The sequence below is a fragment of the Botrytis porri genome (genome assembly GCF_014898465.1).
Source record: "Botrytis porri strain MUCL 3234 chromosome Unknown BPOR_003, whole genome shotgun sequence".
NCBI classification, from domain to species: Eukaryota; Fungi; Ascomycota; class Leotiomycetes; order Helotiales; family Sclerotiniaceae; genus Botrytis; species Botrytis porri.
This window is the reverse complement of record NW_024066077.1, coordinates 161,477-188,458: the sequence shown is the minus strand read 5'-3', so window position 1 is coordinate 188,458 and position 26,982 is coordinate 161,477. Positions and strand designations below refer to the sequence as shown.

Below are 26,982 nucleotides of genomic sequence, written 5' to 3'. Positions count from 1 at the left end.
AACCGCCCTCTACCTCTACCTCTACCTCTACCCTTGACCTTGACCTTGAAAATGATTCTTTAACATCTCGACTTTGCCAAAATTCAGTTGACACATCCATCCCTGTCATAATCTTCCCTTATCAGTTAGATAGACGGAGAGGTGTGCCTTATCTCTAAATCCTTACCAAAACTTTAACATTTGAGAAGCTCCAAATCACATCTAGTTTTCGACAAAACATCATTTAATGCAATTGTTCATATTCGATTCAAGAGGAGATACATAGCAATCTCAAAGATGCATCTCATACCTAAAGAAGTAAGTCCAGACCCTTATCGCAGCAGCTTTCAAGCAAGGGAGCTAATTTTTGGGATCAACAAAACAGATAGATAAGCTTGCTATCTCTCAGCTTGGTCTGCTAGCACAACGAAGACTTGCGCGAGGAGTAAAGCTCAATCATTCCGAAGCAGTTGTAAGTTCTTCCAGGCATTCGAAAACTTTTCAAAACAATTGTAACTAATTGATACAAGGCGCTTATAGCGAATAATCTTCAAGAGGTCTGGCGACCACCACCTTTCCCATAATAGCAGGAAAAAAGTACGAACTGACGACCTCAAAGCTCATTCGCGATGGAAATCATACAGTGGCGGATCTCATGTCAATTGGCTCAACAATGCTCGGGCGTCGTCATGTCCAACCTGCGGTCTGCTCGACTCTTACAGAAATTATGGTCGAAGGCACTTTTCCAACAGGAACATACTTGGTGACGGTACACCATCCAATTAGTACAGATGATGGAGATTTGGCGAAGGCTCTCTATGGAAGCTTTCTTCCAATTCCGGATATAGATCTTTTCCCATTGCCATTGAATGCGGAATACGAATCAACCAAACGGCCTGGTGCTTTGATTACTGTAAAAGGTAAGGTTAAGCTGAATGAAGGGAGAAAGAGAATAAAATTGAGAGTGACAAGCAAGGGAGATAGGCCAATACAAGTGAGTCTATGATTTTAAAGCAGTAATCACTTGCTCATATTGGCAGGTTGGATCTCATTATCATTTCATTGAGACAAATCCACAACTCGATTTTGATCGCATCAAAGCATATGGTTACAGACTCGATATTCCAGCCGGTACATCTGTCAGATTCGAGCCTGGAGATACTAAAACCGTAGGACTAGTAGAAATTGGTGGCAACAGAGTCATCCGAGGTGGAAACCACGTTGCTACTGGCAAGGTGGATATTTCACGAGTGGAAGAAATTCTAGTCAATCTTCAAGAGGCAGGTTTCGCGCATACCCCAGATCCAAGTGGAGATGCTGCATATATTGATGCATTCGAAATGGATAGAAAAGCATACGCAACAATGTTCGGACCAACTGTAGGTGACACTATTCGTCTAGGTAATACTGATCTCTGGATCAAGGTTGAAAAGGATCTGACATATTATGGCGATGAATGTAAGTTTGGTGGCGGTAAAACTTTACGAGAAGGTATGGGCCAGGCTACAGGTATATCTGATGATATATCACTGGATCTCGTTATTGTTAATGCTTTGATTGTTGATTGGACTGGTATTTATAAAGCCGATATTGGTGTCAAAAACGGTACAATAGTAGGTATTGGTAAAGCTGGTAACCCAGATGTGATGGATGGCGTTAGTCCAAATATGATCGTTGGATCATGTACAGATGTTATTGCTGGGGAAGGCAAAATTATTACTGCCGGTGGCTTCGACACTCATATTCACTTCATCTGCCCTCAACAAATCAATGAAGCTATATCATCTGGTATTACTACGATGCTAGGAGGTGGAACTGGCCCAAGGTAAGTGAAATAAAAACTTTTGCTATATGCTATCTAATATGTAAATAGCGCTGGAACTAGTGCTACAACTTGCACACCTGGAAAGAATTATATGCGACAAATGCTTCAAGCTTGTGATACCATGCCAATGAATGTTGGAATAACAGGCAAAGGAAATGACAGTGATCCCGCTGCACTCCGTGAGCAAGTTATTGCTGGAGCTTGTGGACTCAAATTACATGAAGATTGGGGCACTACACCTTCGGCTATCGATTCTTGTCTTACGGTTTGCGACGAACTCGATATTCAATGTTTAATTCATACCGATACTCTAAACGAGTCAGGCTTCGTTGAATCTACGATTGCTGCATTCAAAAATCGTGTTATTCACACTTATCATACAGAAGGAGCTGGCGGTGGTCATGCACCTGATATCATTAGTGTTGTCGAGCATGCGAATGTTCTCCCTTCCTCTACCAATCCTACAAGACCTTATACTAGAAATACACTCGATGAGCATTTAGACATGCTTATGGTTTGTCATCATCTTTCCAAGAATATTCCCGAAGATGTCGCTTTTGCAGAATCACGAATTCGTGCCGAAACAATTGCAGCCGAAGATATTCTCCATGATTTAGGAGCAATCAGTATGATGTCTTCCGATTCCCAAGCAATGGGTCGTTGTGGAGAAGTTATCATGAGAACATGGAATACAGCCCACAAAAATAAAGTCCAACGCGGTGTACTCGGAGAAGATCTGGGTACTGGAGCAGACAATTTCAGAGTTAAGAGATATATTAGCAAGTATACGATTAATCCAGCGCTTGCTCAAGGTATGGGACATGTTATTGGCAGTATTGAAGTGGGAAAGCTCGCAGATCTGGTCGTTTGGGATCCAGCTTGGTTTGGAACTAAACCCACGACAATTATTAAGAGTGGCATGATCGCTTACGCTCAAATGGTATATCATCCTCACCCATGTCCTCTCGAATTCTTTGCTAATCAGACTTTAGGGCGATCCTAACGCTTCCATCCCAACAGTTCAACCTATCATCTCTCGCCCCATGTTTGCACCTTTAGTTCCCTCTACATCTATTCTCTTCGTCTCTGAATCATCAATTTCGTCCGGTACGATTGCGACATATGGTTTGAAAAGTCGCGTAGAGGCGGTGAAGAATTGCAGAATAGTTGGAAAGAAGGATATGAAGTTTAATGATCAGATGCCGAAGATGAAGGTCGATCCGGAAAATTATAGAGTTGAAGCAGACGGTGTACATATTGTTTGTGAGGCGGCGGATTGGTTGCCGTTGGGTCAAAATGCTTATGTTTATTAAAGGGGTTGTTTATGGCATTGAGGAAAAAGAACTTGGGCTGGGTTATGTGAACTGAGGGTTTCGTGTATAGGGGGCTGTTTGGAGGATAGTATTTAGCCTTAATCATAGTTACGAATGTTGTTTTCCGCTGATATCATTGCGATGCCATTGTGTTATCTTAGTAAGTACGATGTCTAACCCTGCTGTCCACTTGGAGTAGAGGGACTTTTATAGTCTATCTGAGAGTTCATCTCATGCTCATGAAAGTGGGTAGATTTAGTAGTCGTGCTCGCCGATCCTGGGGAGTTAGTCGGTTCTCTCCTAGGTCTTTAAGTGATCCATTGATCACTACACATGGAGAATTTCTGGTGTACCGATTAGTTACCGGTACTTCAGTAAAGTTAACTAGGTACATTGCAGTCTTTGACAAAGTCATGGATGAAGATAGATAATCTTGGAGTTTGATTTGTGGAGATTTCATCTTGGATTTCGCGAAATTCGATGGATTGAGATTGCCTGGAGTGAATACCGAACTATTTTCAACAACATCTCCTTCAGCAGAGATAATACCCATTCGCAAAACAAGAGAACTTGTACGTGCTCCGTAGTCTACAATGAGAACCTTGGCGATACCAGGTACAGCCGCAAACTCCACATCCAATCGTCCTCAAGATCTCATAACAACACCAGAATCCGGAACTTCGAGCACAGGTAATGAATTTGTGTTCTATTCTACGATTGTATCAAGGGGGTTTTTCTAGTATAGATGGAGAGGGTTACATCAGCAGTGGTCTGAATTGAGTTTAATCCTGATACACATATATATATATATATATATTTGTAGGCTTTCCTGCATCCTCATCGCGGGGATTTGTGGATGGAATTGAAATGCGGATGCTGTGGATGTATATACTTGGTATACTGCAAATGAAATGGTATGGTAGTTGTACTGATCCTGCGTGGTCTGGTGGGATTTGGGGGCTTCGTTTTTCTGCGATGGATATGATATTGGGTTGTGGTTGGTTTCAGTGCTGTACTGTACTTAGCTTGGGAGTAGGGTGATGCGCTGTGCTGTGGGGAAATGGGAATCTGGCGGCGGGAGATCTGGTTGTGTGGTGAATCATGGTCTTGTGTTGTGTAGATTCTTACTTCTGTGGAGTTTTTGGAGTGATGTTGGTTGGGATGCGATGGGTTAGCATGCTGTTGTATAATTTGTGGTTGAGCTATGAGTTAATGGGTAATTGTATGATGTAATGACCGACGAATCACAGATCGAATTTAGCTGGAGTTCAAGCGAGGTGCGATTTCAGGCGAGGAGAGAAAGTATACTGCGTGGATCTACTCACGAGTCATGATATGAGATGACGCATCTAACCTTTCATTTTCTCTCTTATACTGGGGGAGTCAAGTGTATGTAAGATTCCATGTTTTGTAATCTTACATAGCTAGAAAGTATGAAAATGTAGAGCGATGTTTGAATTTTGAATTTTGTGAGGATTAGATGAAAAGGAAAGTAGAGATTGCGGATTATAGCGTTAAATGTTGAGGTGTGTAGGTACATAGATGGAAATGAGATAGATAGATATTTCAAGTTCTGTTTTCGTTGAGATGTGCGAAGTAAAACGAGATGAGGATTATTTTTGTAGATTTCATTGATTATGTAGGTATCTTCCTGCCAAGTCCCTACGATGAGCGATAAAATGTATACCTCTATCTCTCTCTACTGAACACAGTCTCAAGTGCAAGTCCCAACTCAAATAATCTCCCACTACAAAACCAACCCATCTAGTTACTCACAACCATTTCACTGCAATCAATCCCCTCAGCCCCATTCTCTCCAAAGCGCATCCGATGCCAATTTCTCAGCGTTTTCCTCCACTGCGTGCATAGGAAAAAGGTGTATTGGTGTGGTGCACTACCGGGTGGAGGAGCAGGACCAATATAGTTCGCGATGAAGGGGGAGCTGGTGGTGAGGAGACCGCGGGGGATGAGGGTGTAGTTGGGTTGGATATAGTGGAGGATGGTATCGGTGAGGGGTGGGAGGTGGGGAGGGGAGGGCTTCTGTGGAATGGGGTGGTTAGGAGTTTGAGATTTTGGATTGGGAGAGTGGGGAGTTTACCAGATCGGGGAATATATTGTTTAGGTGTGATGCTATTGTCGTTGTAAGTAACATTTAGGTATTTTAGAGGGATCTTTTTCAAGGGCGCTGAGAACGCGCTTTATGCATGTGTTGGTAGGCATGGTGAGAGATGGAGGGGTGGTGAGAAGCCCGAGGTGGAGGTTGGAGTTTGAAGTTCGATTTGCTGGAATGGGATGTTGGGGAAGTGGATGGAGGAGGGAGGAGGTTGGGATGCATTACATCAGACAACGGAGAGAAGCAAGAAGATATGAGTTGAGACTTGAAAGCCAAAGATGGGTGGTATTCTCCTTCAGTTAGAGATAGCAATAAACTACGAGGGTAGATATCCAAAAAGCATAACGTAAGTCATGGCGTAATGCGTCTAATGGCGTAATGCGTCTAATGGCGTAATGCGTCTAATTGTGGGGGACCACCCCATCAAAAAAGCAACAATTCAACAATGGTCCGTCGAAAAAGTTTAAAAGTGCAGGAAATGGAATCTCGACTTTCTGAAGCAGTATTAGGAGTTCAAAATGGAAAGTATAAGTCTTCATATGAAGCTGCAAAAGAACTGGGGCTTTCTAAAGATACTGTGACGCGACGCGTCAAAGAGGGTTCATCGCGTTCTGAAGCACGTCAATCGCAACAGAAACTTTCTGCTGTACAAGAGAATGTACTTCTTAAGTGGATAAAGCAATTGACAATTAGTGGCTATTCACCAGGCCATTAGTTGTTAAAAGAATTGGTTGAGGAGTTACGTTCAAAACGGACTTATAATTTGGATTGCCTCTCATTTGACTCCCTTGAACTCCCACCACAACACCTTCTTGGTCATAAATGGGTTCCACGATTTATCAAACGACATCCTCATCTTACAGTTGTTATTGGCCGTCGAATTGAATCTGTAAGAATGGATGGTGCAACCAGGGAAACATGTAGTACTTGGTTTGACGCGTATCAAAAAGCGATTCAGGATTATGGAATTGAGAAGAAAGACGAATATAATATGGATGAATCTGGACATTCAATTGGGACAATGGAATCAACTCGAATTATTATCGATTCTACACTTCGTACAAAACATCAAGCACATCCAGGCCGTCAAGAGTGGATTTCAATGGTAGAGTGTATTTGTGCGGATGAATCCATTCTTCCACCACTCGGGATTTTTAAAGGTAAAAATGTCCTTCAAAATTGGATTCCGAAGGAAGTTCTTGGTAGCTGGTTCTTTTCAGCAAATACAAAGGGCTGGACAAGCAATCTTCATGGATTAGAATGGCTAAAACGCGTTTTCGAACCTGCAACTCGTGCAAAAGCAGGTGGCAAATATCGGCTTCTCATCTGCGATGGCCACGATTCTCATATTAGTGGAAGCTTTATAGCTCACTGCCTTCAAAATCGAATTGTACTTCTTATACTTCCTCCTCATACCTCGCATTTGCTTCAGCCACTTGATGTTGCGGTTTTCGGTCCATTGAAAAAACGGCTCACCGCAGCACTTTCTGATTTGAATCAAGCTCAACTTGTACGAATACAAAAGATTGAATGGATGGAGGCATATATTAAAGCTCGAGCCGACGTATGCCATCATCAAAATATCGAATCGGCATGGCGGGGAGCTGGGTTACATCCATTTAATCCACAGAGAGTGTTCCGTACACTGGATCGAGAGTTTACCCCCGAAGTCGAAATATCTAAAGAACCAACCCAATTTGATATTTTTAACCAAGTCTTCGTCAATAGCTCACCCCCGGATGTAGCAATCTTACAAACAGCAAATAACCTTTTAAATTCAACAATTGAAAATGATACGACTCTTTCAACCCCGGTTCGTCAATACATTCGAAAATTGACGATTGGGAGTGAGCAACTTCGAGCTCAAAGTATTGTTCATCAACACGATGCGAATAATTTACGAGCTATTATGAAGAAACGTACGATACATAAGAAAGGAAAGAGACTAGTTTTGAAGGGTCATTTTCATATTTCTACGCAAGAATTATGTGATGCAGTAGTGGAAGTCGAAAAAGCTACTAAGGTACAGACAATGAAAAAAGGAAAAGGGAAAGGGAAAGTAATTGAATATGAAACTGAAACTGAAGAGGATATTGGAGAAGAAGTTGAAGATGAATCTGAAAGTGATACTGGAGATTGTATTATAGTTGATTGTTGAGTAATTGAGATTTTAATAGAGTGGTTCCCCGCAATTAGACGCATTACGCCATTAGACGCATTACGCCATGACTTACGTTAAAGATACGTACATACAGGTATACATACATAAATATATGTATATACATAGACAAACGAATTTTAAATCCCAAGAAGTCTGACAGCCCCCCTTGCTCATCCGACCCAGACTCGATTATGTTCGAGTTAATCTAATCCCATCTAGGAAACTCAATAGATTGTTCCCAGTCCCATCCAAACAGCATCTCTTATTCGCGAGTTTTTTATATATCTTGGATCTTTGTGGTAGGTACGACGATATGAATATGACTACCTGGGTATATAGACGGATATAAGCAGCGTGTAGGTACTAGAACCGATGATTTACCTACTAATCTAATCTAATCTAACCTATCCGCTAACTTATTTGGGTAAGCGTAAGGTTCATGTGGCAGTGGATGTGTGTGTGTATGTGTGGATGTTGACCTAGCGCTAAGTAAGGTTATGCTGTCATCGGCTAAGCCGTTCCTTTTGAAGCAACCTTCTATAGTGTAATTTATGGTTTTCAACTTTCAAGTAGAATGTCAACGACCACGATATGAGACAGCAAGACTACTACTACTTTAAAGCTCACAGATGATTATTAATCATTCACTTCTATCCTCAATCCCACACAGAATTCTCCGAGAGCCCATCCTCCTATCAAACGCAATGACCTGCGTGAATACCAAAGCCGAGGATACTTCTCTGATGACGTCGAATGTAAATCGGGACTATAATCCCATGCTAAGAACCCTGTGATAGCATTATCGTCATAAGGCCATCAGGACAATTCCCCAAAGTCCGAATTTCGATATCCAGCCATCCGGTAAATGACCGGGGTCGGACATTTCCGAAACTCCTTCTCCGATATCTACATCGTATGCGGATTGATATCCGTCCTCGAGCCGTCATCCGTCGCAAACTATTGTATACCAAGCTGGTAATCCTTTGCTTAGCTCTCAGATAGGAAAGTCCTGCTTCTAGCGTGATGCGGATGGCTGATTTTTAATATACATAGGATGGATTACTGGAAACCTTGGCGCGAGCTTGGATATGCATGTTGATTTATCTGATGGCTCGGCTAGAAAGCTTATTTGAACTGCAGTTGGTTGAAAGACTTTGTTTGTAACTGTCTTATGAAGCGAGGGTAGCCTGATTAGTCTACTCCGTGCCTTATGAATACGCATGATTGACATAGAGACATGCATGCTATTCATGGTGTCGCTGAGCCAAACCGAGACAAAAGCTGCTGCAGTTTTATGATGAGTTTAAATCAGTCCCCGTTCAGCAGGCTAGGCTAGGGCTGACGGTGCTCCCCACCTGTCATTCAATTTTTATCTAAAATTCGCTTCTCAATACCCATACACAAGCGTACCTCCTAACTGGTAAAATTGGCTCTTTAGACTCGCTACATGTTCAAGGGGAAAAGATCCACTCGCTAATGCATGCATATCATCATGGGTGGTTGAGATTAGGTATTTTGCGGGCATATGCAAAGGAAGCTGTGCACCGAAAAATGTCTAATCTTAGTCATTTTTAGTGATGAGAATCTCATGTCACTTCCCTGTTGTAGCCGACGCTGATGGATCTGGGGATCCTACGATATCCCTGTGGTCGCGAAAAGTCAATCTAATGGTTTGAATATTGTTACCCATAGATCGACTGATCACGTCAACGGTGAATTCTGGGGAAACTTTATTGACGACCTCGAAAGTTTTGGCCACTCCTTCAAGAACTTGGGCGCAGAATCATCTCCCAAGACTCTGAAAGAATGCGTTTACTAGAGTTCATTTACTCGAAGTCATTTGCCAAGCTCTGGAATCCCTAGGTCATCCCAGTCCTGATCACAATCGACCGAATGACTGTGCTGCTATATTGGTGCCGTGGCATCCAATCGAGCCCTCTCACCTGCATCTCTATATGCTCTCCACGCCATCATAATACTAACAGATGGCTCAAGCTTCCAAAACACGTTGTTAATCCGGATTCAATTTAAATGAAAGAATCCTATACTAAAAAATTTAGGAGTCCCAACCACCACATTCTCGCAGCCGCGATCCTAGCCTCGGGACCTCCCGCAAGGTCTAGTAGAATACTGAAATCTTGGAAGTCTTGCACGATCCCACAGATATTCTTGATGAGAGAGTCACCCTTGATTCGATACTCGAAGAATTTGGTATCAATTTTCTGTTAGTGATTAAGGGCTTTAACAAGACCCAATTTTCTTTCGGACCTGAGATTTTGGAAGAGATGTTCCCCTTGCGAAGCGAATCTAGTTCTAGCCTATATTGTTGAGGCACTTGCGAAATTGAGCTGCGATACGTCTATCGGAGATATCTCTCCATCATCCCACCCATGTCCAAGCACAAGCATCTTGTGCGTCAACTTCATCGAGTGCTAGAAGATGGTGGTCTCATTACCGTCAACTACCAAGGCCAATTCACCTACACGTCGAAACGTATAGATCTTACACCCGCTTGGATTCTCTACAAAGAGATTCCTCGAGAATTCCCACTTCCTGGCAGTGTATATAAAGTGACTAAGGCTGTCGGAAAAGATCTAGCCCAGTGCTTGACTGGCGACAAGGGTGGCTTCTAGATTATCTTTTGTAAGAAATAATATAAAGACTCTTGATGACCCCCACAAAAGCTGGTCTCCTGCGCTCCGGTACCATTGCATTAGGTGAGTGCCTTGAGAAAGCCATGGCGAGTTCAGGTAGACTGAGGAAGTTTCGTGAATTAGAAAATTTAGGAATAGAATCACTAGTGATTTGAGTGAATTCTCCAGCAAGTCTTTGGTGGTATTTCAGACTTCATTTTTCCATGCACGTACGCTTTTTCACTTACTCAGTATTGGTCACGACCGGAAATAAAGCCCACAGAAGTATTCTTATTCCCGGTCGATGTATTTCTACAACTTTTCTTCCCAATTTGGAAGGATCTAGGCTTGATGTTTTTTAAAATTTTCAGATATGCAACAAAACTTTCTTGTTTGGCGTTTCGCCGCCCTTGTGGCAGAATAATGAGTGGGATGCCGAAGTTGACCACGTGCTTCTTTAGCGAATCTTTTGAATTAATAATCACATACAAATCAATCAAATAGTTATATGGGAGAGTACTAATAATGAGGTGAATCTGAGGCTACCTAGCTTTTTATATTATTCCAGGTTTTATCAGGAATTATATTTCATATGGAGTTGAGGAAAACGAGTGAATTGTTGAAAGTACTACCGAGGGTTTGTTCTTCCCCCTGCGGATCGCATGGATAAATAGGTATTGTGCGGGAGAAACACTGCACTTGTAGAGATTGTTTGATATCGATACCGAATTGTGAATTCCACACTATCATCGTTGGACTGCCTAGACAAGCTACAGGATTCCAATCGATATTCCCCAAGTCAAAATAAGTCTCGACTGTTCCATCATTGTGATCTCAAGATGCGTTCAGCGTACCCCAAGAGCCGACAAGCTTGGCTGTATCCTGGGTCAAAAGAAGGTATAGATAACCATGTATAGGTTTTAGTACGCATAATGCTAATAAGCCCAAACATTAAGCATACTTTTTCTAGCGCCAATATAGATAGATTGGCATTCAGGCTGCAGCTCTGCGTAATATAACAGAAAGAATTTTTTGACTTTTCTCATGTAATTATCTCTCCAGCTGTCAGGATTGAAAAGTAGACATGACAACATTGACAAGCACGGAGTACCCAAGTAGTAGGTTGATGGAGGTGTCATTGTGTGGATAAGAAACCTAGGGGGCTCATTACCAGGCCAGAAATAATCAAGGTTAATCCACGGAGTATCCGAGAAAGATCTAGGTATCTACAAAGTAGGTGTAGGCTCGTGAATACACTGCCGGTACTCGTAATCGGCACAGTGTATAAAATTGCCGATCGCGGTATTTCCCGGCTCCCTCTTGTAGGGATCCTTTATCTCCGCTGTTGCGGAACTCGGATAAAAGCACTAGCAAAATGGGGCATCGGAAGGGCGGAGATGAAAGAATCTCTGAGAGATTTCCCTTTGAACTTATACTTTGGATATGTTGCTACCGGCACCTACTCATCAATATGTACTTGAGTAGCCGTAGGTGCTTCGGAGCAGCTACCGAACTTGAGACCGAGACAGCATGAATTATACTACAACTTGTATAGAGTAGGGGAGGAAAGCGTATCCATCCTTTGTTACACAAAGATTACCGGAATCTTATTAATAATCTGGGAAAGTTTCGTCTACGCCATTCTTGGCCGTGAAGCTCCATCGGGAGTCGGGCTCGAAAACCTCCGGTGAGCAGGGAGGGCACTTGTAGCGTACGGAGCTTTCTCATTGGTCGGAAAGTATTGTCAGCCAGCACCGCGTGCGGGGGATGGGATGGATGACTAAGGCTCTCCCTTACCCATACCGGTATGATTTCCCACCTAGGCTCCTAGGCACATTTTTTCAACATTTTAAGGTTTCTGCTGAAAATGGTGCAACCCATGCAAATGGTTTTCATATCAACAAAAAGGACCGTTTTTCTCTCCGAAATGATTGTTTGAACAAAGAATCCCTTTGACTCACTCAGCCCTATCCAATCCCTATTCCGATTCCAATTCCATACATAATCACACATCATACATAATCATAATGTCATGCTTGTCGTAGAACTACCAGTCTGTTGTGTTTTCGGTGGGTAATCATTCAGTCGGTCAAGCAAGCAAGCAAGCAATCGATCAATCGATCTATCAATCAATCAATCAATCAATCAATCAATCAATCAATCAATCAATCAATCAACCAATCATTCATTCATTCAGACAGTCGATACGTCAAATTCTATGATATAGGCATCAACTGTGCCACTCTTCTATATTTTAACATCATGAATCCGATCAGCCCTGTGGTTTCTACCGCCAGCAGCACAAACGCCCAGCCTTCAACAGCAACAGCAACAGCAGCAGCACCACCACCACCACCACCACCACAAAAAGTTCTTAGTTGCACAAATTGTAGGAGACGCAAGATCAGATGCAATAAAACAACAAACCCGTGTATCCCATGTCAGGTGAGTGAAATGTGTCTTCCAAACTTCAATCCCTCAACTTTTGGGGGTTTGTCTATGAACACCCAATGAATAACACATAATCAGGCATCGGGCACTGAATGTATTTTCCCGACACGTGTTCGAAACCCTAGACCGAGACAAAATAATCCAAAGTCTCGTGATGCTGAGCTATTGAAAAGAATCTCGCACCTCGAAAGTTTGGTGAGCAGAATTGATGCCACAAAACTCCTGGGGGAGGATAGTCATGTAGAAGACGAGGCTCGGTCGAATACACCATCATCAGGACCGCGACCTCATCGTTCTTTCACCTCTCCAAGTCACCAGTACAATGACAATATTCATGAAATTGGATTTGTACCAGGACGTCTGGATCATCAATTTGCTAATTTTATCAAACGCCAAGAGACCGAGTCAATCTATACTCAGGACGGATTTTGGACAAGATTAAGTGAAGAAATTGATGGACTGAAACAGCTCATCGAGAACCCCAGTGACGACGAAGATGAGAATTCTGGATCAACGGCGACTTCGCCAGCATCCAAATATGATTCCCCTTCACAATTTGTCTTTGATTCCAGGGTCACTTCCTCGAATATCATAATTCCATATCCATCCGTTGACCATCGCGATATTTTATTCGACTTTTATTTCAAAAATGTGCACCCAATGGTCGTCACGGCGCACAAGACAACAGCAACCATTATGATAAACCCAACTTCCGAGTTATTCGACCACAGTACTGGCCGACACAAATTCAAAAGTCTTGAGGCCAGCGCATTTTCTATGTACCTGGCTGCTGTGACGAGCATGACAAATGAAGAGTGCCTTGAATTTTTAGATGAAGAAAGGTCGATTTTAGTGACACGATACAAAACTGCGACGGAAATTGCTCTCCAAGAATCAGATTTTCTTAATAGTGTAGAAATTGTTACCTTACAAGCTTTAATCACGTATATTGTAAGTCTTCTTCTCCCAGCGTCCTGGACGATGGTTTATGATGATGATGATGATGATGATGTTTATATACTTTCACAGGCAGCTATGCGCTCTCATGATCGAAGTCGATCTATATGGGCATTTATCGGTCTTGCAGTCCGCCTTGCCCGTGGCATCGGGCTCCACAGAGATGGCGGTAACCAAGCTTTCGATGTGGAAATGCGAAGGAGAGTGTGGTGGACATTGATCGTACTTGATACGAGAGCTTCCGAAGATCGAGGTACAGAAACAACGATAACTGATGGCTCTTTTGATACAAAGATGCCTGCCAACATCAACGATGAAGATATCTCAATTAACTCAACAACTCCAGCAATCGGTCGGATAGGATTCACCAGTATGACCTTTGCTTGCATTACAATGACCGTCAGCGGGATCGGATTGAGGATGAATTACGTACCCACGCGCCTAGACGCGCCGGTCTTGACCACAGAACAAAAAGAGCAGATGATCAAAGCATTTACTGATAAAGTCGAATCAACCTACCTCGCAGGTGCTGATCCCAATGATCCGAAATTCTTCTGGTATTGTCGGGTATCACGACTATTATCGCTCAAATTATGGTTGGTGACACAATATCCACTTCAGCGAAGGAAATCTACGCATCGTGTACTTCCTCGAGGACAATCTTTGCATACGGCTATGGCGTACTTGAATTTGATGGAAGAAATGTGGCAACATGAACCATCAAAAGGATGGCTCTGGTTCTTTGAAAGTTATGTGCCGTGGCATGCGATCGCCGTCGCTTTAGCTGAGCTTTGTGCGGAGCCAACTGGCACTCTTGCTGATCAAGCTTGGGAGGTTATTGAATACCATTACAATAGATGGAGTGAATACGTCGCAGATACAAAAGATGGAATGATTTGGCGACCGGTCAAGAATTTACTGAAAAGAGCAAAAGCAGCAAGAAGGCGAGAAAGAGGTCTCAGTGATTCTCAAGCATCAACAACTCCAACGGCAATCTCCAACCCTAATATGTACAGCCCAGCTCCCAACTTAGGTGCTGAATTCTCTCCAATCATGTCAGAGAATAACAACTACCGCCAACCTTCTACAATTGGGCAGGTTGACCCAATGGGGCAGAATACCTATGGGGGGATGGGCTTCGATCTTCCCATGCCCATGGGTTCTACTCCCATAGACACGAATATTCCATCACCACTACCTATCCCGGATGGTTATACAAATGCACACTGGAACGAATTTCTATTTGGTTTAGGCACAGTTGGTGGCGACGGGCCTCAAAATTCAGAGATGTGGGGTTCATATTATGATCATTTCCCTGGCTCTTAACATTCTGAGAAGCCTCAAAAAATTTCAATCGATACGCTATGCCCTGCCCTTACTATTTTATTTTTGGTCAATGGCACTAGAAATGGGGAGCATGTAAGAACACAAAGACGTTGTAATATCAAATTATTCCCCTCAGCCACTGTATATATTATATCTGTCAAGGGTTGACGCCAAATATCCGGCTAACAAGGACTTCGGAGTTCTTGCTCGCATTTTCAAGCACGCCCTCACACCTATGGAAGTTGCAAATGCCGACAATGGTCTTTCCATGGCCCACAAAACACATTATCGCTTTTCGGGATACCGGCAAATATGACCATTCGTAAACCGCATTCAAATAGCTTCTTACAATAATCCCTGCATCAAAATTCTAGATGTCACCAAATGCGGAGTACTTAGCTACCCGAATGAAACAAATGGTGAAGCGAATTATGATTCATGCTTCAACCGTGCCAGGGCACGCACTTCTTCGTAAATCGAAACGATTTATTGTTAGACACCTACCAATAAAGAGTCTATCAATTCTCGTATTGAACTTTAAGCTTTATTCGTTATGGCCTCATTATTGTGAAAACTTCCTGGGGACGTTGCAAAACAATAAGTGAAAGAAAAGGCTACAGAGTCTATCCACGTGGAGGAAACAATTACATGTTATCGGAACTTTAATCAATGTTGACATGTTTGACGGAATTGATGCCTATATGAAGAAGATTTTCATCTTGTGTGAGATTGTGAAGGCAATCGATTGCATACATATTCATGACTGGAGTGTGTTGGGATAAACTCAATAGCTGAAATATCTTGCAAGAACAGTCGGAATAGAAGTCTGTTCCCGTCAACTTATACTCTTGTGAAAACACAGTAAGAATTAGCCAGTGTTCTACAAGCAAATCTCATCTATATGTTTTGGGCGATACTGGAAACTACTGCCCCTTATTCGATGTCTAGTAGAAACCAACTCGATGCAAAGTCAGGCCAATGAGATGATATAGTTCATTCAAATTGTTAGTCAACCTGTCATACTTTTCGTTAGATGTTATATAGTTCCCTTAGCCCCTTGGTCCTTGAACAATCTTCGTTTCAGCCCCCATCCAAGCGCTAGTCATAGCGGATTTAGTCAAGACAAATTTATTACAACGATTGCTTTGCACATCACCAAAGCCCACTAATCGGTTTCCAATTAGAGTTTAGTAACTCGTTTCTAGCTGCCGAAGATCAGAGTGATGCCACTTTTGACGTGCATATACAAAATATTTAGTGACTTCACTTGCCACTAACACACAGACCTTTCCACCTGGGTATCACTCTAATACCCAGGTTGGCGTCCTCACTTTCTCACCCTTTCTGTAAGATCATTTTTTCCTTCTGATTTTATTTTCTTGGAAAGTTATGGTGCCTTGATCTCTATTGCAATTATTTAATCATGGGAAATGTTGATCATATGCCACAGCAACGCGTCTGGACGCGGAATCTTTTTGTAATCTTCGCTTCTTTATTACTATTTTTTAATACTTTATCTCTACTACCATGGGGAATATATCATGCGCGGTCATTTCTTTATACCGATGATCATTCTACCTCGCAATTTTCTTCCAGTATTGCTTCTCTCGAAACTGTAGATATCGGTCAATTGCAAGGAGGGGAGAATATTGCATCAGTACTTAAGGCGGCCGCGGATATCCTGAGTGCAGTAAGCGCACAGCATCATCTTACTTCTTTACAAGCTCTTAGCAACGATTTGCATCAGTTAGCTGTGGATACACATGAAGCACAGAGCGGGAATAGTTTGAAAACTCGAGGACTTTTCGATGGTTTCGCTTCGATATTAACAGGCGGTGCGGCAGGAGGAGCTGGCGGGGCAGCGGGGGCTGGTGGAGCAAAAGCGGCCAGTGGAGGAGGTGGCCTCACGGGAATCCTCGAGACACTCGGTGGAAAGCTTCTTGATGTTACTGCTGATTCTTTGGCCACGCCGGCAGGGTTTTTGGGTGATGGTGTTGGAAGAGGTGCTACGACTGGTCTTAAGATCAACAATGGAGTCAAACAAACTACCGCAGAAAAGCCATCTGGTATCAACGCTATCGCGTCAAATCTAGGATTTGGGTGAGTACACTTCAGACAAAAGAAATCAAATCTATCACAACCCTTTTGCTAATTAGTATCACAGAGCTTCCAATGCTCTCACGGGAACTTTAGACACATCCTCATTCCTCACTGGTGCAGGTGCCGCTTCTTCCGCTCTAGGCACGGGTCTTGGAGGAGGAACCGCCAGCGGATTGGGTCTTAATAAATCAGCTGTCGCTGCACCTAATGGCACTGGCATCCCGTTGATTGCTGGGAGTCTTGGAAATGGGCTTACTCAATCACTCTTCTCGAATATTGATATGTCGAAATTGATGGGTGGATTGCCGACTGGAATGTTGCAATCTGCGGTTGTGAATGCGGGGAAAGGTATGTTTGTTTTTTGTTTGTTTTTTGGTGATAGAGTCGGTGGTTCGGATGGTCTGGACTGCAGTTCAGTTTGAGATTTTGGTTTTGAGATTCTGGGAATTCTATTCTCAGTCGTCTAAATTTATCAATTTGGATGAATATAATGATTATAGCAATTTCACTATCTGAAATAAGTCGAATATTTCAACGATGTTAATCTGCGGATTGCAGTCTGGACTATTAAACATCTTGAGTAGAATCATGCTAACATTGTTATAGGATTGGGAGAAGGTGCTGCAGAAGGTCTTGATTTACCAATGAATATGGCTACTATGAGAATGAGACTCAAGAGAGCCGCCGCCGCCGCTGCAGGAACCAACACGACAGGCTCAGGTCTTGACGTTAGTACAATTGCATATGGATTCACCAAATCACTCTCAAGCTCCTTCCTTGGCGCCGTCGATGTCAAGAAATTGGCTACCCAAGCCATGTCCGGATCCAATCTTACCAGTATGGTTGGCCCTACTCTTGTAGGAGCCGGATCTGGATTGGGTGCCGGCGCAGCACAAGGTCTCGGGCTCTCGAATGCAGCTGTGACTCCTAGCACCGGAGCTGATGCTGCAGCACCAGAAGTGGCTCATAATTTCGCATACCAACTCACAACTAGCTTCCTCGCGAACGGAACGCTTTCGTCGCTGCAATCGAAACTTATGAGCGCGATGTCTATGACTAATATTTCTGCGATGTTGGGTCCAGCGGCGCAAGGAGCGGGTAGTGGTATTGGGCAGGGTGCTGCGGTGGGTCTGGGCTTGCAGGATCCTTCGACGGCGCAGAGTCCAATGGGTGGAGATATTGCGATGGTGGCGAGAGATTTCTCATATGGTCTTACGAGTAATTTCCTTGCTAATGGAACGGTTTCGCGTCTTCAGGCAAAAGCGGCTTCACTTCTTGGTGGAGGCTCGAATTCTTCTTCTGGAGCAATGATGTCGGCGTTACAAAAAGTATCGGTTTCGAAAGCAGCTGAGGGCCTCGCAAGAGGTCTTGTCGATGGTGCCGGTCAAAGTGTAGCGAATATGGGAGGTTTCCAGGCGATTCTCAATGGAGCCAATTCATCGGATGTGATGATGCAAGCCGCAACACCGATTTTCAGATCGGATGATTTCAATGATACGACGGGGGGAGTGGCAACATCTTTTGGTCAGGGTTTGGGTGGGCAGGGTGTGACACTTATTGCGCAAATGTTGGGAATGAGTATGTCTATGTCTTCTGATGGTTCTTTAACACCAACCGCTATGGGAAATAACTCTACCGCTCCCGCATCGTTTTCCTCTACAGAAGAAACACCCGCGAATAATCTCTCTGCCCCAGCTATCCGCGCCCGTTCCTACAGATCTTCCTCTGTAATCCGCAAATCCGCACCCCCAACCCGTTCATTCTCCAACCTCCACAAACGCGCGGACAACCCCACCGACTCCACCAATCTCAACATCTCCGACATCACCACCGGTCTTCTCAACGGCGTCAACGTCACCTCTCTCGACGTCCTCCTCCAAAAAGGCGTCGATACACTTACTTGCGAAGGCATCGGCGGTTTCGTCGAGATCTTCAAGGGTCTCAAAGCAAGTGGGAGTATTCCTGCCGCGGGGGGAAATGTCATGTTACCGAATGCGACATTTACGGTGGCGAGTCAGGGAAATGAGTTTTTGATTAATCCGGCGACGCAGGTGATTTTGGTGAATGGGATTGGAATTAGTCGGTTGACGATTTTGATTGTGGTGCATGGTATGTTTGTTCGTTTTTCTCTCTTCCTCTATTTTTTTTGTTTTTGAATTCTTTGAAAAAAACAAGAATCTAACCCCCCCCCTAGCATTCCTCCTCATCCTCGCCTATTTCCTCGCCATCCCCCTCGCCCTCCTCCTCACCTCCGGCCACGAAATCGCCACCATGCTCTCCCTCCCCCACATCTGGGCTTCCGCCCCCAAAACCCGTTTCCGCATTTGGATTTTCGCCGTTCTGCCTCTCTCTCTCGGGGGCGGTATTCTCGGTATTCTTCTTCTCGGCTCCGCATCCCACGGCACGACTTTTCATGGAATCCTCGGATTCGCGGTCCTCGTTTTGACAGTATTGGCGTTTGTACTGGAAATGAAATTTCTTCCCGGGATAGAGAAATTGAAACTTCTGAGGGGAATAGTGTTGAGTGTACTGTTGGCAGGCGCAAATGCAGCGTTCGTAACGGGTTTTGTGGATATTCAGAGGATTAGTTTGTGTACGGTTAGATTGCCCGATCAGGTGTTGATTGGGGCGGCGATGAATGTGGCGAGTTTGTTTACGACGGGGACCACGGTGGGTGGCGGTCAAAATGAGGTTGGAGAAGTGGGTGGGGAGGAAAGGGGGGAGTGTCGGGGTGAATGTGGATGGGGGGAATGATATGGAGAAGAGTGGGTTTGAGACGGATGAGAAGGAGAAGATTGGATTGGTGGAGAGGATTAGGGGTTTGAGGGGTTAGGATGGGTGGATGATTATGATGGATATGTTAGTTGTATGAGATGGTTGAAATAGTTGAAATGGTTTTAGATACCCCTTGGAGTCGACTGGTCGTCTTCTTTACACTCTCTAATAGATAAATAAGTAGGTAGTTAGTTATAGCATTGTGAAAAGATAAGTAGCTGAAAATAAAAATGATACAAAAAGGTTTATAAATTGCGAGATTGTAGAATTCTACAATACTCATACTCTAAGAATCATAACTTCTAAACGGATAAATATCCAAATCATACAAGAATGAAAAAAAATGTCTTCCTCTCTCTCGCTTAAATCTACTTTACCCCTCACCCCGCCCCCCCCAGCTCTTTTCGCACACCCTATACCTTCTCCCTACACCTTCTCCCTACCCCTCTCCCTACCCCTTCTCCCTACCCCCTCTCCCTACCCCTTTAACTCAACCCCACAACCTGGAAGTTATAATTACACAAATTCGCCTTATTCACCACCTCCAACGGGCCCTTCCCACTAACCACCACCGTCCCCGCCGCATTCATCACGCTCATACTCACCGCCCCCGTCGTAATATTCGACACAACCATCGTATTAAAACCCGGTTCAAAATTCTTCGTTCCCAACACCTTCCCCCCCACACTAATACTCCCTTTTAATCCCTGCACCCCACTCGCTACCAACACCACCGCCGTAACACTATCCTCCACGCCCCCAATCCCATCCGGTTTTCCCAATCCCAGAGAATCCCCCGAACAATCTCCATTTTTCAACAACGTATGATGCCAAAATGTTCCTTGGGCATCCTTCCCATTCGTCGGATACATGGTTTCCGTATTCGTTTTCCCCTCCTTCCACACCTTGATAAAACTCTTCAGAATCTGCCAATATCCTCTATGATCATAATCGATACTCGACAACGCCTCGGGAGTCGTGTCCGAAACCAGCGGTTCCCGCCACGTATTCCCCATGTAATGCGATTCTCCCGCATCGTTCCACGTTTGGAATTCGATGAAATCGGGTTGTGCGGAGAGGACCTGAGCGAAGCGGACTTCGAGATTGGCTTCGCCGCGTCGATACCAGTTTTGCGTGCTGTCGATGTGTTTGAATTGGAGCGGGGAAATGCCCATCATGAATCCTTTTCCGGCGGCTTGGGCGGCTTTCCGATAGATGCTGTCGTCGAGGGTGTTGACGGGGGAGTCGCCGGCGGAATAGGTGGGCCAGGAATTCCAATTGAATGTTCCGTTGAGGGTGGGGTATTTGGTGAAGAAGGAGGATGTGGCGGCGACGTCTTGGAATGAGGGGATTAGATAGATGGGGTGACCGGCTGCGGACATGACGGCTTGGACTTCGTTTTTCCAGCCGTCGTTTACGCTGCCTTGACCGAATGTAAAAGAGGATGTGCCCCCGTTGAAGGTGGAGACGAAGGGTTGTCCGGAATAGGTATAGTATGCGCTGTTTGTGACGTATGTTTTGAGGATGGGGATGAATTGGGAAGGAGAGTTGAATCCGGTCATATCGAAGGAGAAACTGTGTAAGAGTTAGTTGAGGGTTTGTTTGTGAGAAGAGTGATATGTACAAAAGTTTAAAATTATGAGTTTGGGCATGTTTGAAAAGGGAGTTGACAGCGTTCAATGCCCATGAATGGCTAGAATCTAATGTTACGGCTAAATTGAGAGCAAAAGCATCGACTCCTAATGCAATAGCATCAAGGATATCTTGCTCACAGTGAGCATCATTGACCCCTCCTATCATGTAGTGAAAGAAGCTAAAAGAGATTAGAAAATTGCTAATGCATGACTAGATGTGATACTTACACAGGTTTTCCTGTAGGCGCTGCGGCTGCAGTTACTATCGCAGATGTAGATTTTGAGGATGCAACTACACTTGATGCATCCTTAGAACTGGTTGGTGATGTTTCCTTGGAAGATGTGGCTTTCGTAGCAGGAGCAGCGACAGCTAAAGCATTTTCACTGACAATTTTGGCTAAAATTTCAAACGTAGATCAGTACTCAGTGAACCAACCATGAGGGAATAGATAATGAGGATTACATACCGGAACCAGAACCATAGGCAGAAGCAGAGGGAGAAGCAGAGGCAGAAGTAGAGGCAGAAGCGCTCGAAGTGATGGTGCTTTTCACTGACACAACTGTCGATGTTTTCTGAGCTGAAGTAATAGTAGTAGAGATAGCACTCGTAGTAGCTACAACAGAAGATGTTGCTGCACAACCTGTTCCAGTTGATCTCTACAAAAACATCAATATCTCTTTCAATTCAAATCACAAGAAGATCTCCACTTACTAAAACCGCCGAAGTAGTAGGCTTCACCACAGTCTCCACACACGTTCCCGCGCGGTGAGAAATATGATCATAAGCTCCTAAAAGTCCCACTTCACAACAGAAAGCATTTCCATCCAATCCATCCCATAGATTCCAGGAGGCATCTGCACATTTGGGTGCTGCTTCGATTACACTCCTGCATTCTCCCGCTGTTGGGCATTAGATTTGTTGCATTCCATTTGACTCTCCGCCCGAGAAATAAAAAGAAAGAAAACAAGATATCATACCAAAAGGACAACAAGCAGCAACCTCCGAATTCGCAGGTGTAGCACAAAACATTCCAGAAGGACAACATGCACCAGCCGCTGTATCTCCACATGATGTGCTGCCTGCTGGACAAGTAGAGGCCTGGACAGACCAACCAGATAATCCTGCATTGCGTATAGATTGAAGCGAGTGTAGAGGTAGATGTCTTGCAGAGATGAGGCTTGAAGAAGCTAAAATAGTAAGGACTGATAGATGCATGATTGCGAAAAACAACAGTGTAGCAAGAATGCAATAAGTAAAGATACTTTATTGTAAAAGAATGTATGAAGAAACTATTCAAGAGGAGTATCCTCAAACCCAAATTCAAACAACAACAACAACGAGCAGAACTTCAACAAAAGAATGTGTATCAAAACCCGTATCCTGACAGATTGATAATTAAGAAAGAGGCTTTGAGAATAAGCAAAGAAAGATACCTAATATATATAATATATATACAAACCTCTCACCAATTCTCGAACGAAAGAACAATCCTCGAGCCTCTCTCGCGGACAATTAATCCTCCCTAAGGTTACATCTCTATCGGCCGAATTATCCATTTCAATTTCCTTTACCATTTTCCTCCAACTCCCTTCATACGACTTATGAGATGCGATCACACGCACATACACACACATCCCTATCATTCCCACGAGCGGAAGATAAATTACTCCTCAGGATCAAAAAGCTTTGGAAACAACGGGGCGATTTCATCTCTGCACTCCATCTAATTGGTCACTGATCCCTCTTAGCGGGCATTGAAAACAAAACAGCGCCACGATAAACCCCTGAAAGGATGAAGTTGTAAATTGGTGGTTTATTATAGGCTCATCTGTGATATGTAATCCACTATCTCGTGGATTAAAATATCTCCCGTGTTAGTTTTGTAGGGGTTTTGACAGCTTTTGGGGGAATGCTTCGCGGTAGGGTTTCTTGGGTTGTTTGCAGTCTATCGTGGTATTGCAGGCAACAGAATTATTGTGAGTACTTGATTGTTAGATGAATGGATGTTCATCTATGAGTAACGAATGACGACTGATGTAATTAATCATTGATCACGATTAGATCCGATCTGTTTAGCAACGGCCCGAGTCGAGACTTGAGAGCTAGTTTTTGAGGCTGAAAAATACTCATAGGCAAGAGAGATGTTTACTGTATTCAAGTGCTAATGTAACGTGCGGCCCAGTATCTAAATCTCAAGAGAACAGGGGGCGACATATAAAAGGTACTGAATTTCTTATATCCTCCGATGCTACCTACCATCCATACACGCCATCCATACCCACCATAACTACCATCCATCCATACCAACCTGCGCATAATTTTCCTTCTCCAAGAACCCCAAGAAATCCTCTACAGTGTTACCTTGAGTATTTCTTCATTTTATTTCATATCTACAAGGTTGCTTCTTCTCCATCAATCCTTTCGTATGATACTACGTTAAGCATCCAACTCCCCCTCCCCCTCACCATTCCATCCAAATCCATACCCCCAGATCCAACTCTAAATCTTACAACCCCCTCCCTCCATTGATATCATCTTCCAGTACATATATACTCATATACGATACCGAACTTCGGTAATCCCGAGATGTCTCTCTGTACGTAGGTAGTAATAGGTCTCGCATATTTAAAGTTCGGAATCGCTCTAGAATAGATCTTCCTTCGCGTATCTAAGTTCGGGATAAGGGGTGTGTGGATTTTATGTAGGTAGGTGTATATACATACATCTATGTTTTGGATGCTAGATACTACCTACCAACTATTCAAATAGATAGCACCTAACTACTTTTAAGATCTTGAGATATCTAATAAGTAGTCAGGGTAGCATTGGCTATAGATAGACTGAATCGATTATGAATTGACTACTACTACTACTACTACTACTACTATCCAATAAGTTAGATTGGTTCATCTGGGATATTACGAGGTTGATGGACTTTTTATTACTATAGGTATATTCGGTTGCTATCTACAATCTACCATGTATATATACTATAGCTACATAAAGTACTCCCCTATATATCTCAAGAACGATGTATTTCACTCACGGGAATTATATATTTTGTATCCTTCTTCTGTAGCTGGGGTATATCTTTTCCCTCTCTTCTCCCTCTAACACTTTCCCCTCGCTGCTATTAATAACATCACAATATCATTCTGTACGTGGGCGGCGTAGTATTAGCTATGGATAGATCGATTCGATTAAGAATTTATTATTCCTACTATCTTCTTCTATATATCTACCTACCTACGCTCATCTCGCTCTTTCATCCCCACTCCCTTATCTCCTTCTCAAACTCCAAAATCTCTCCCCTCATATAGCTATTCATCCCTATCACCCTCTCTTCCTCCCCCTTTACCACCCACAAACCTTAAAACACCTTTCCTTCCCCCTTATCCCAACTCTCATCTCTACATCTGTATCCGTACTCTCTGAATACGAAGATCAACTGTTTGTTTACTCAACCCTATCTACTTAACCTCATCTACTCAACCATTAACTCAACCATTAACTCAACCACATCAACTCAGCCATCAGCCATCAACCATCATCATTTTACCACCATCTCCCCCGTAAACCACATCTCTCCTCTCTCCCCTTCCCCTCACTCCAAACTCTTCCAACTTAACTCCCTCAAACCCAAATTCTCCCAGCATTTCAGAATAAATCAAGTCCTATCAATCCAAATCCAGATCCTACAGATCTAATCCAATTACCTTGAAGTTCGAACTAGACTTACGTTTCATCCCATCTCATCCCCTCCACATTACATCACAATACATTGCATTACATTACAATATAGTATATACACAAATTCTAATCTCCTTCTCCAGACCCAACAAACTTTTGTATAGACTACCTACTAATACACTTATGCTCCTTTGACATATACTCCCACAACACTTTCCTATATCTTCTTCTCCACCTCCCTCTCCATGTCTCTCTCCCTCTTTCTTCTGCAATTTTCTTTTTCTCCTTAACACCTTCTTTGTAGTATCTCTATTTAGTTTCTTATACTTATTTATCTCTTCTTTTTTCCATGTCTATCTATCTTCTCTCTTTTCCCACATTCTCTTACTATTAACTATCCTCCCTTTACTTTTACCTTTTACTTTTCCTCCGTCACTGTTACCTCAAACCCTTTTCCCTCTATTTTTCATCTTTATACTCCCTCTTCTTTCTTAGCTATAGATAGACTGAATCGATTAAGAATTTACTACTACTACTACTCCCTCTTCATACTCCCTCCCTATACTCCCTTCTCATACTTCCTTCCCCTTTATCCCTTCTACCTTTCTCTCCTTTCTCCTTTTTCCTTTTAATCTTTATCTATTCTATTTTTATTCATTTTATTTCTATTTCTTCTATTTCTATCTATCCTATCTTTACTTACCCTATTCTACCCTATCTCATCCCATTTCATTCTATAAAATCATATCAAATCACATCCCCACCCCATCCATCTACCCCTTCTCTCTCTATACCCCATACCCCACACTCCATAGCCCCTCTATTCCCAACTCCTATTCATCCTCCTTCTTCACCTACCCACCACCACCGAATCTCAACTCTATCTTGAATTTTCCTCCCCCCTCTCTCATTATCTCTTTCACACTCCTCACTACCCAACTCCTCTACAGCATACTCTTTCGATCCTTTCTCCTCCGCCCTCTCCACCCCTCCTCCCCTTTCCCAAGCTCACTAGTCCAAAATTCAAGAATCTAATATCACTTTACTTTACTTCGTTCTACTTACTCTCCTACGGAATACCCAATACTCATCTATTCAACCATTGAAACAAAATAATACTTATCTCCTCTATTCATCTCCTTGTCTTCTATTCCGTTATCTATCTATTCATCTATTTATATATCCATTTATTCTATATCTATTATATCTTCATATACATCCATCCCCTCCCTTCTCCACCCTTTACCTCTCCATCCTCCCCTTCTCCTCCACACACCCCAAACCCTCCACTCAACTCCTATCCACTCCTTCACCCGTCACCCCTCCTACACCTCCTACACCTCCCACACCTCCCACACCCCAAATCTACACCCCAACCCCCCACATCCCCAAATTCCCAAAGCCCCAAAGCCCCAAGAACCCACACCACCTACCACCTCAAAGAACAAAAGATCAAGATCAAGAATCATATGCTATGTACATACATACTCACCATACATACACACCATACATACACATCATACATCTCAGTACTTCACATCTCACCCCTCTCACAAAATCAGCAACATCTCACAAGAACAACCACATCGCTAATATCAAGAACATTCATTCATCTAAATAGAAAGAGATATCAAAGTTGCTATTTCTTCATCTGATTTCATCTCATCTTATTCCATCCCACTCCACTCCACTAGCAACATAACAATGCAAAACCTATCCCCCCGCTCACCCCCTCCTCTCACCCTTCCCCTCCCCTTCCCTTGCCCTCCCCCCTCTCTCCATTCACACAAAAGCTCACAACTCACTCACAACTCAACAAAGCAATTCAATTGATCCTACCGCTTCCCTCACAGCAAGCAAAGAGTAAAGTTATACCTTGCAACTAATCAATCAGTCAACCAATCAATCCACTCATTTTGTACCTTGTACCAGTTAAAGTACAATAGCCCATAGGTCCATCCATTCATCCATGTCCATTGATCAAATGAAAAGTAAACAGAATTCACGTAAAACATCCATATCCA

General features: G+C 43.3%; 6 protein-coding genes across 6 annotated transcripts; 4 read left to right on the top strand and 2 right to left on the bottom strand.

The window, feature by feature from the left end:
• Window positions 1–276: 276 nt before the first annotated feature.
• On the top strand, window positions 277–3,117 carry EAF01_002152 (uncharacterized protein; the record flags this gene model as incomplete). The annotated part of the gene is made up of 7 exons (XM_038910403.1): window positions 277–297; window positions 365–451; window positions 510–536; window positions 599–973; window positions 1,020–1,804; window positions 1,853–2,744; window positions 2,797–3,117. The coding sequence occupies 7 exons, from the start codon at window positions 277–279 to the stop codon at window positions 3,115–3,117; spliced, it is 2,508 nt and encodes an 835-aa protein (XP_038773325.1).
• Window positions 3,118–4,881: 1,764 nt separating this feature from the next.
• On the bottom strand, window positions 4,882–5,269 carry EAF01_002151 (uncharacterized protein; the record flags this gene model as incomplete). The annotated part of the gene is made up of 2 exons (XM_038910402.1): window positions 4,882–5,157; window positions 5,216–5,269. 2 exons carry the CDS (start codon window positions 5,267–5,269, stop codon window positions 4,882–4,884), a joined length of 330 nt encoding a protein of 109 aa, XP_038773324.1.
• A 7,017-nt stretch (window positions 5,270–12,286) lies between these two features.
• On the top strand, window positions 12,287–14,758 carry EAF01_002150 (uncharacterized protein; the record flags this gene model as incomplete). The annotated part of the gene is made up of 3 exons (XM_038910401.1): window positions 12,287–12,469; window positions 12,554–13,426; window positions 13,505–14,758. The coding sequence occupies 3 exons, from the start codon at window positions 12,287–12,289 to the stop codon at window positions 14,756–14,758; spliced, it is 2,310 nt and encodes a 769-aa protein (XP_038773323.1).
• A 1,423-nt stretch (window positions 14,759–16,181) lies between these two features.
• EAF01_002149 (uncharacterized protein) lies at window positions 16,182–19,691 on the top strand (the record flags this gene model as incomplete). Its single annotated transcript, XM_038910400.1, is given in 5 exon segments — window positions 16,182–16,858; window positions 16,923–17,206; window positions 17,465–18,967; window positions 19,053–19,549; window positions 19,560–19,691. The coding sequence occupies 5 exon segments, from the start codon at window positions 16,182–16,184 to the stop codon at window positions 19,689–19,691; spliced, it is 3,093 nt and encodes a 1,030-aa protein (XP_038773322.1).
• Window positions 19,692–20,118: 427 nt separating this feature from the next.
• On the bottom strand, window positions 20,119–22,483 carry EAF01_002148 (uncharacterized protein; the record flags this gene model as incomplete). The annotated part of the gene is made up of 6 exons (XM_038910399.1): window positions 20,119–21,208; window positions 21,258–21,446; window positions 21,496–21,664; window positions 21,735–21,924; window positions 21,980–22,167; window positions 22,246–22,483. 6 exons carry the CDS (start codon window positions 22,481–22,483, stop codon window positions 20,119–20,121), a joined length of 2,064 nt encoding a protein of 687 aa, XP_038773321.1.
• Window positions 22,484–24,247: 1,764 nt separating this feature from the next.
• Window positions 24,248–26,825, top strand: EAF01_002147 (uncharacterized protein; the record flags this gene model as incomplete). Its single annotated transcript, XM_038910398.1, has 3 exons — window positions 24,248–24,352; window positions 26,361–26,434; window positions 26,780–26,825. The coding sequence occupies 3 exons, from the start codon at window positions 24,248–24,250 to the stop codon at window positions 26,823–26,825; spliced, it is 225 nt and encodes a 74-aa protein (XP_038773320.1).
• Between the last annotated feature and the right edge of the window lie 157 nt (window positions 26,826–26,982).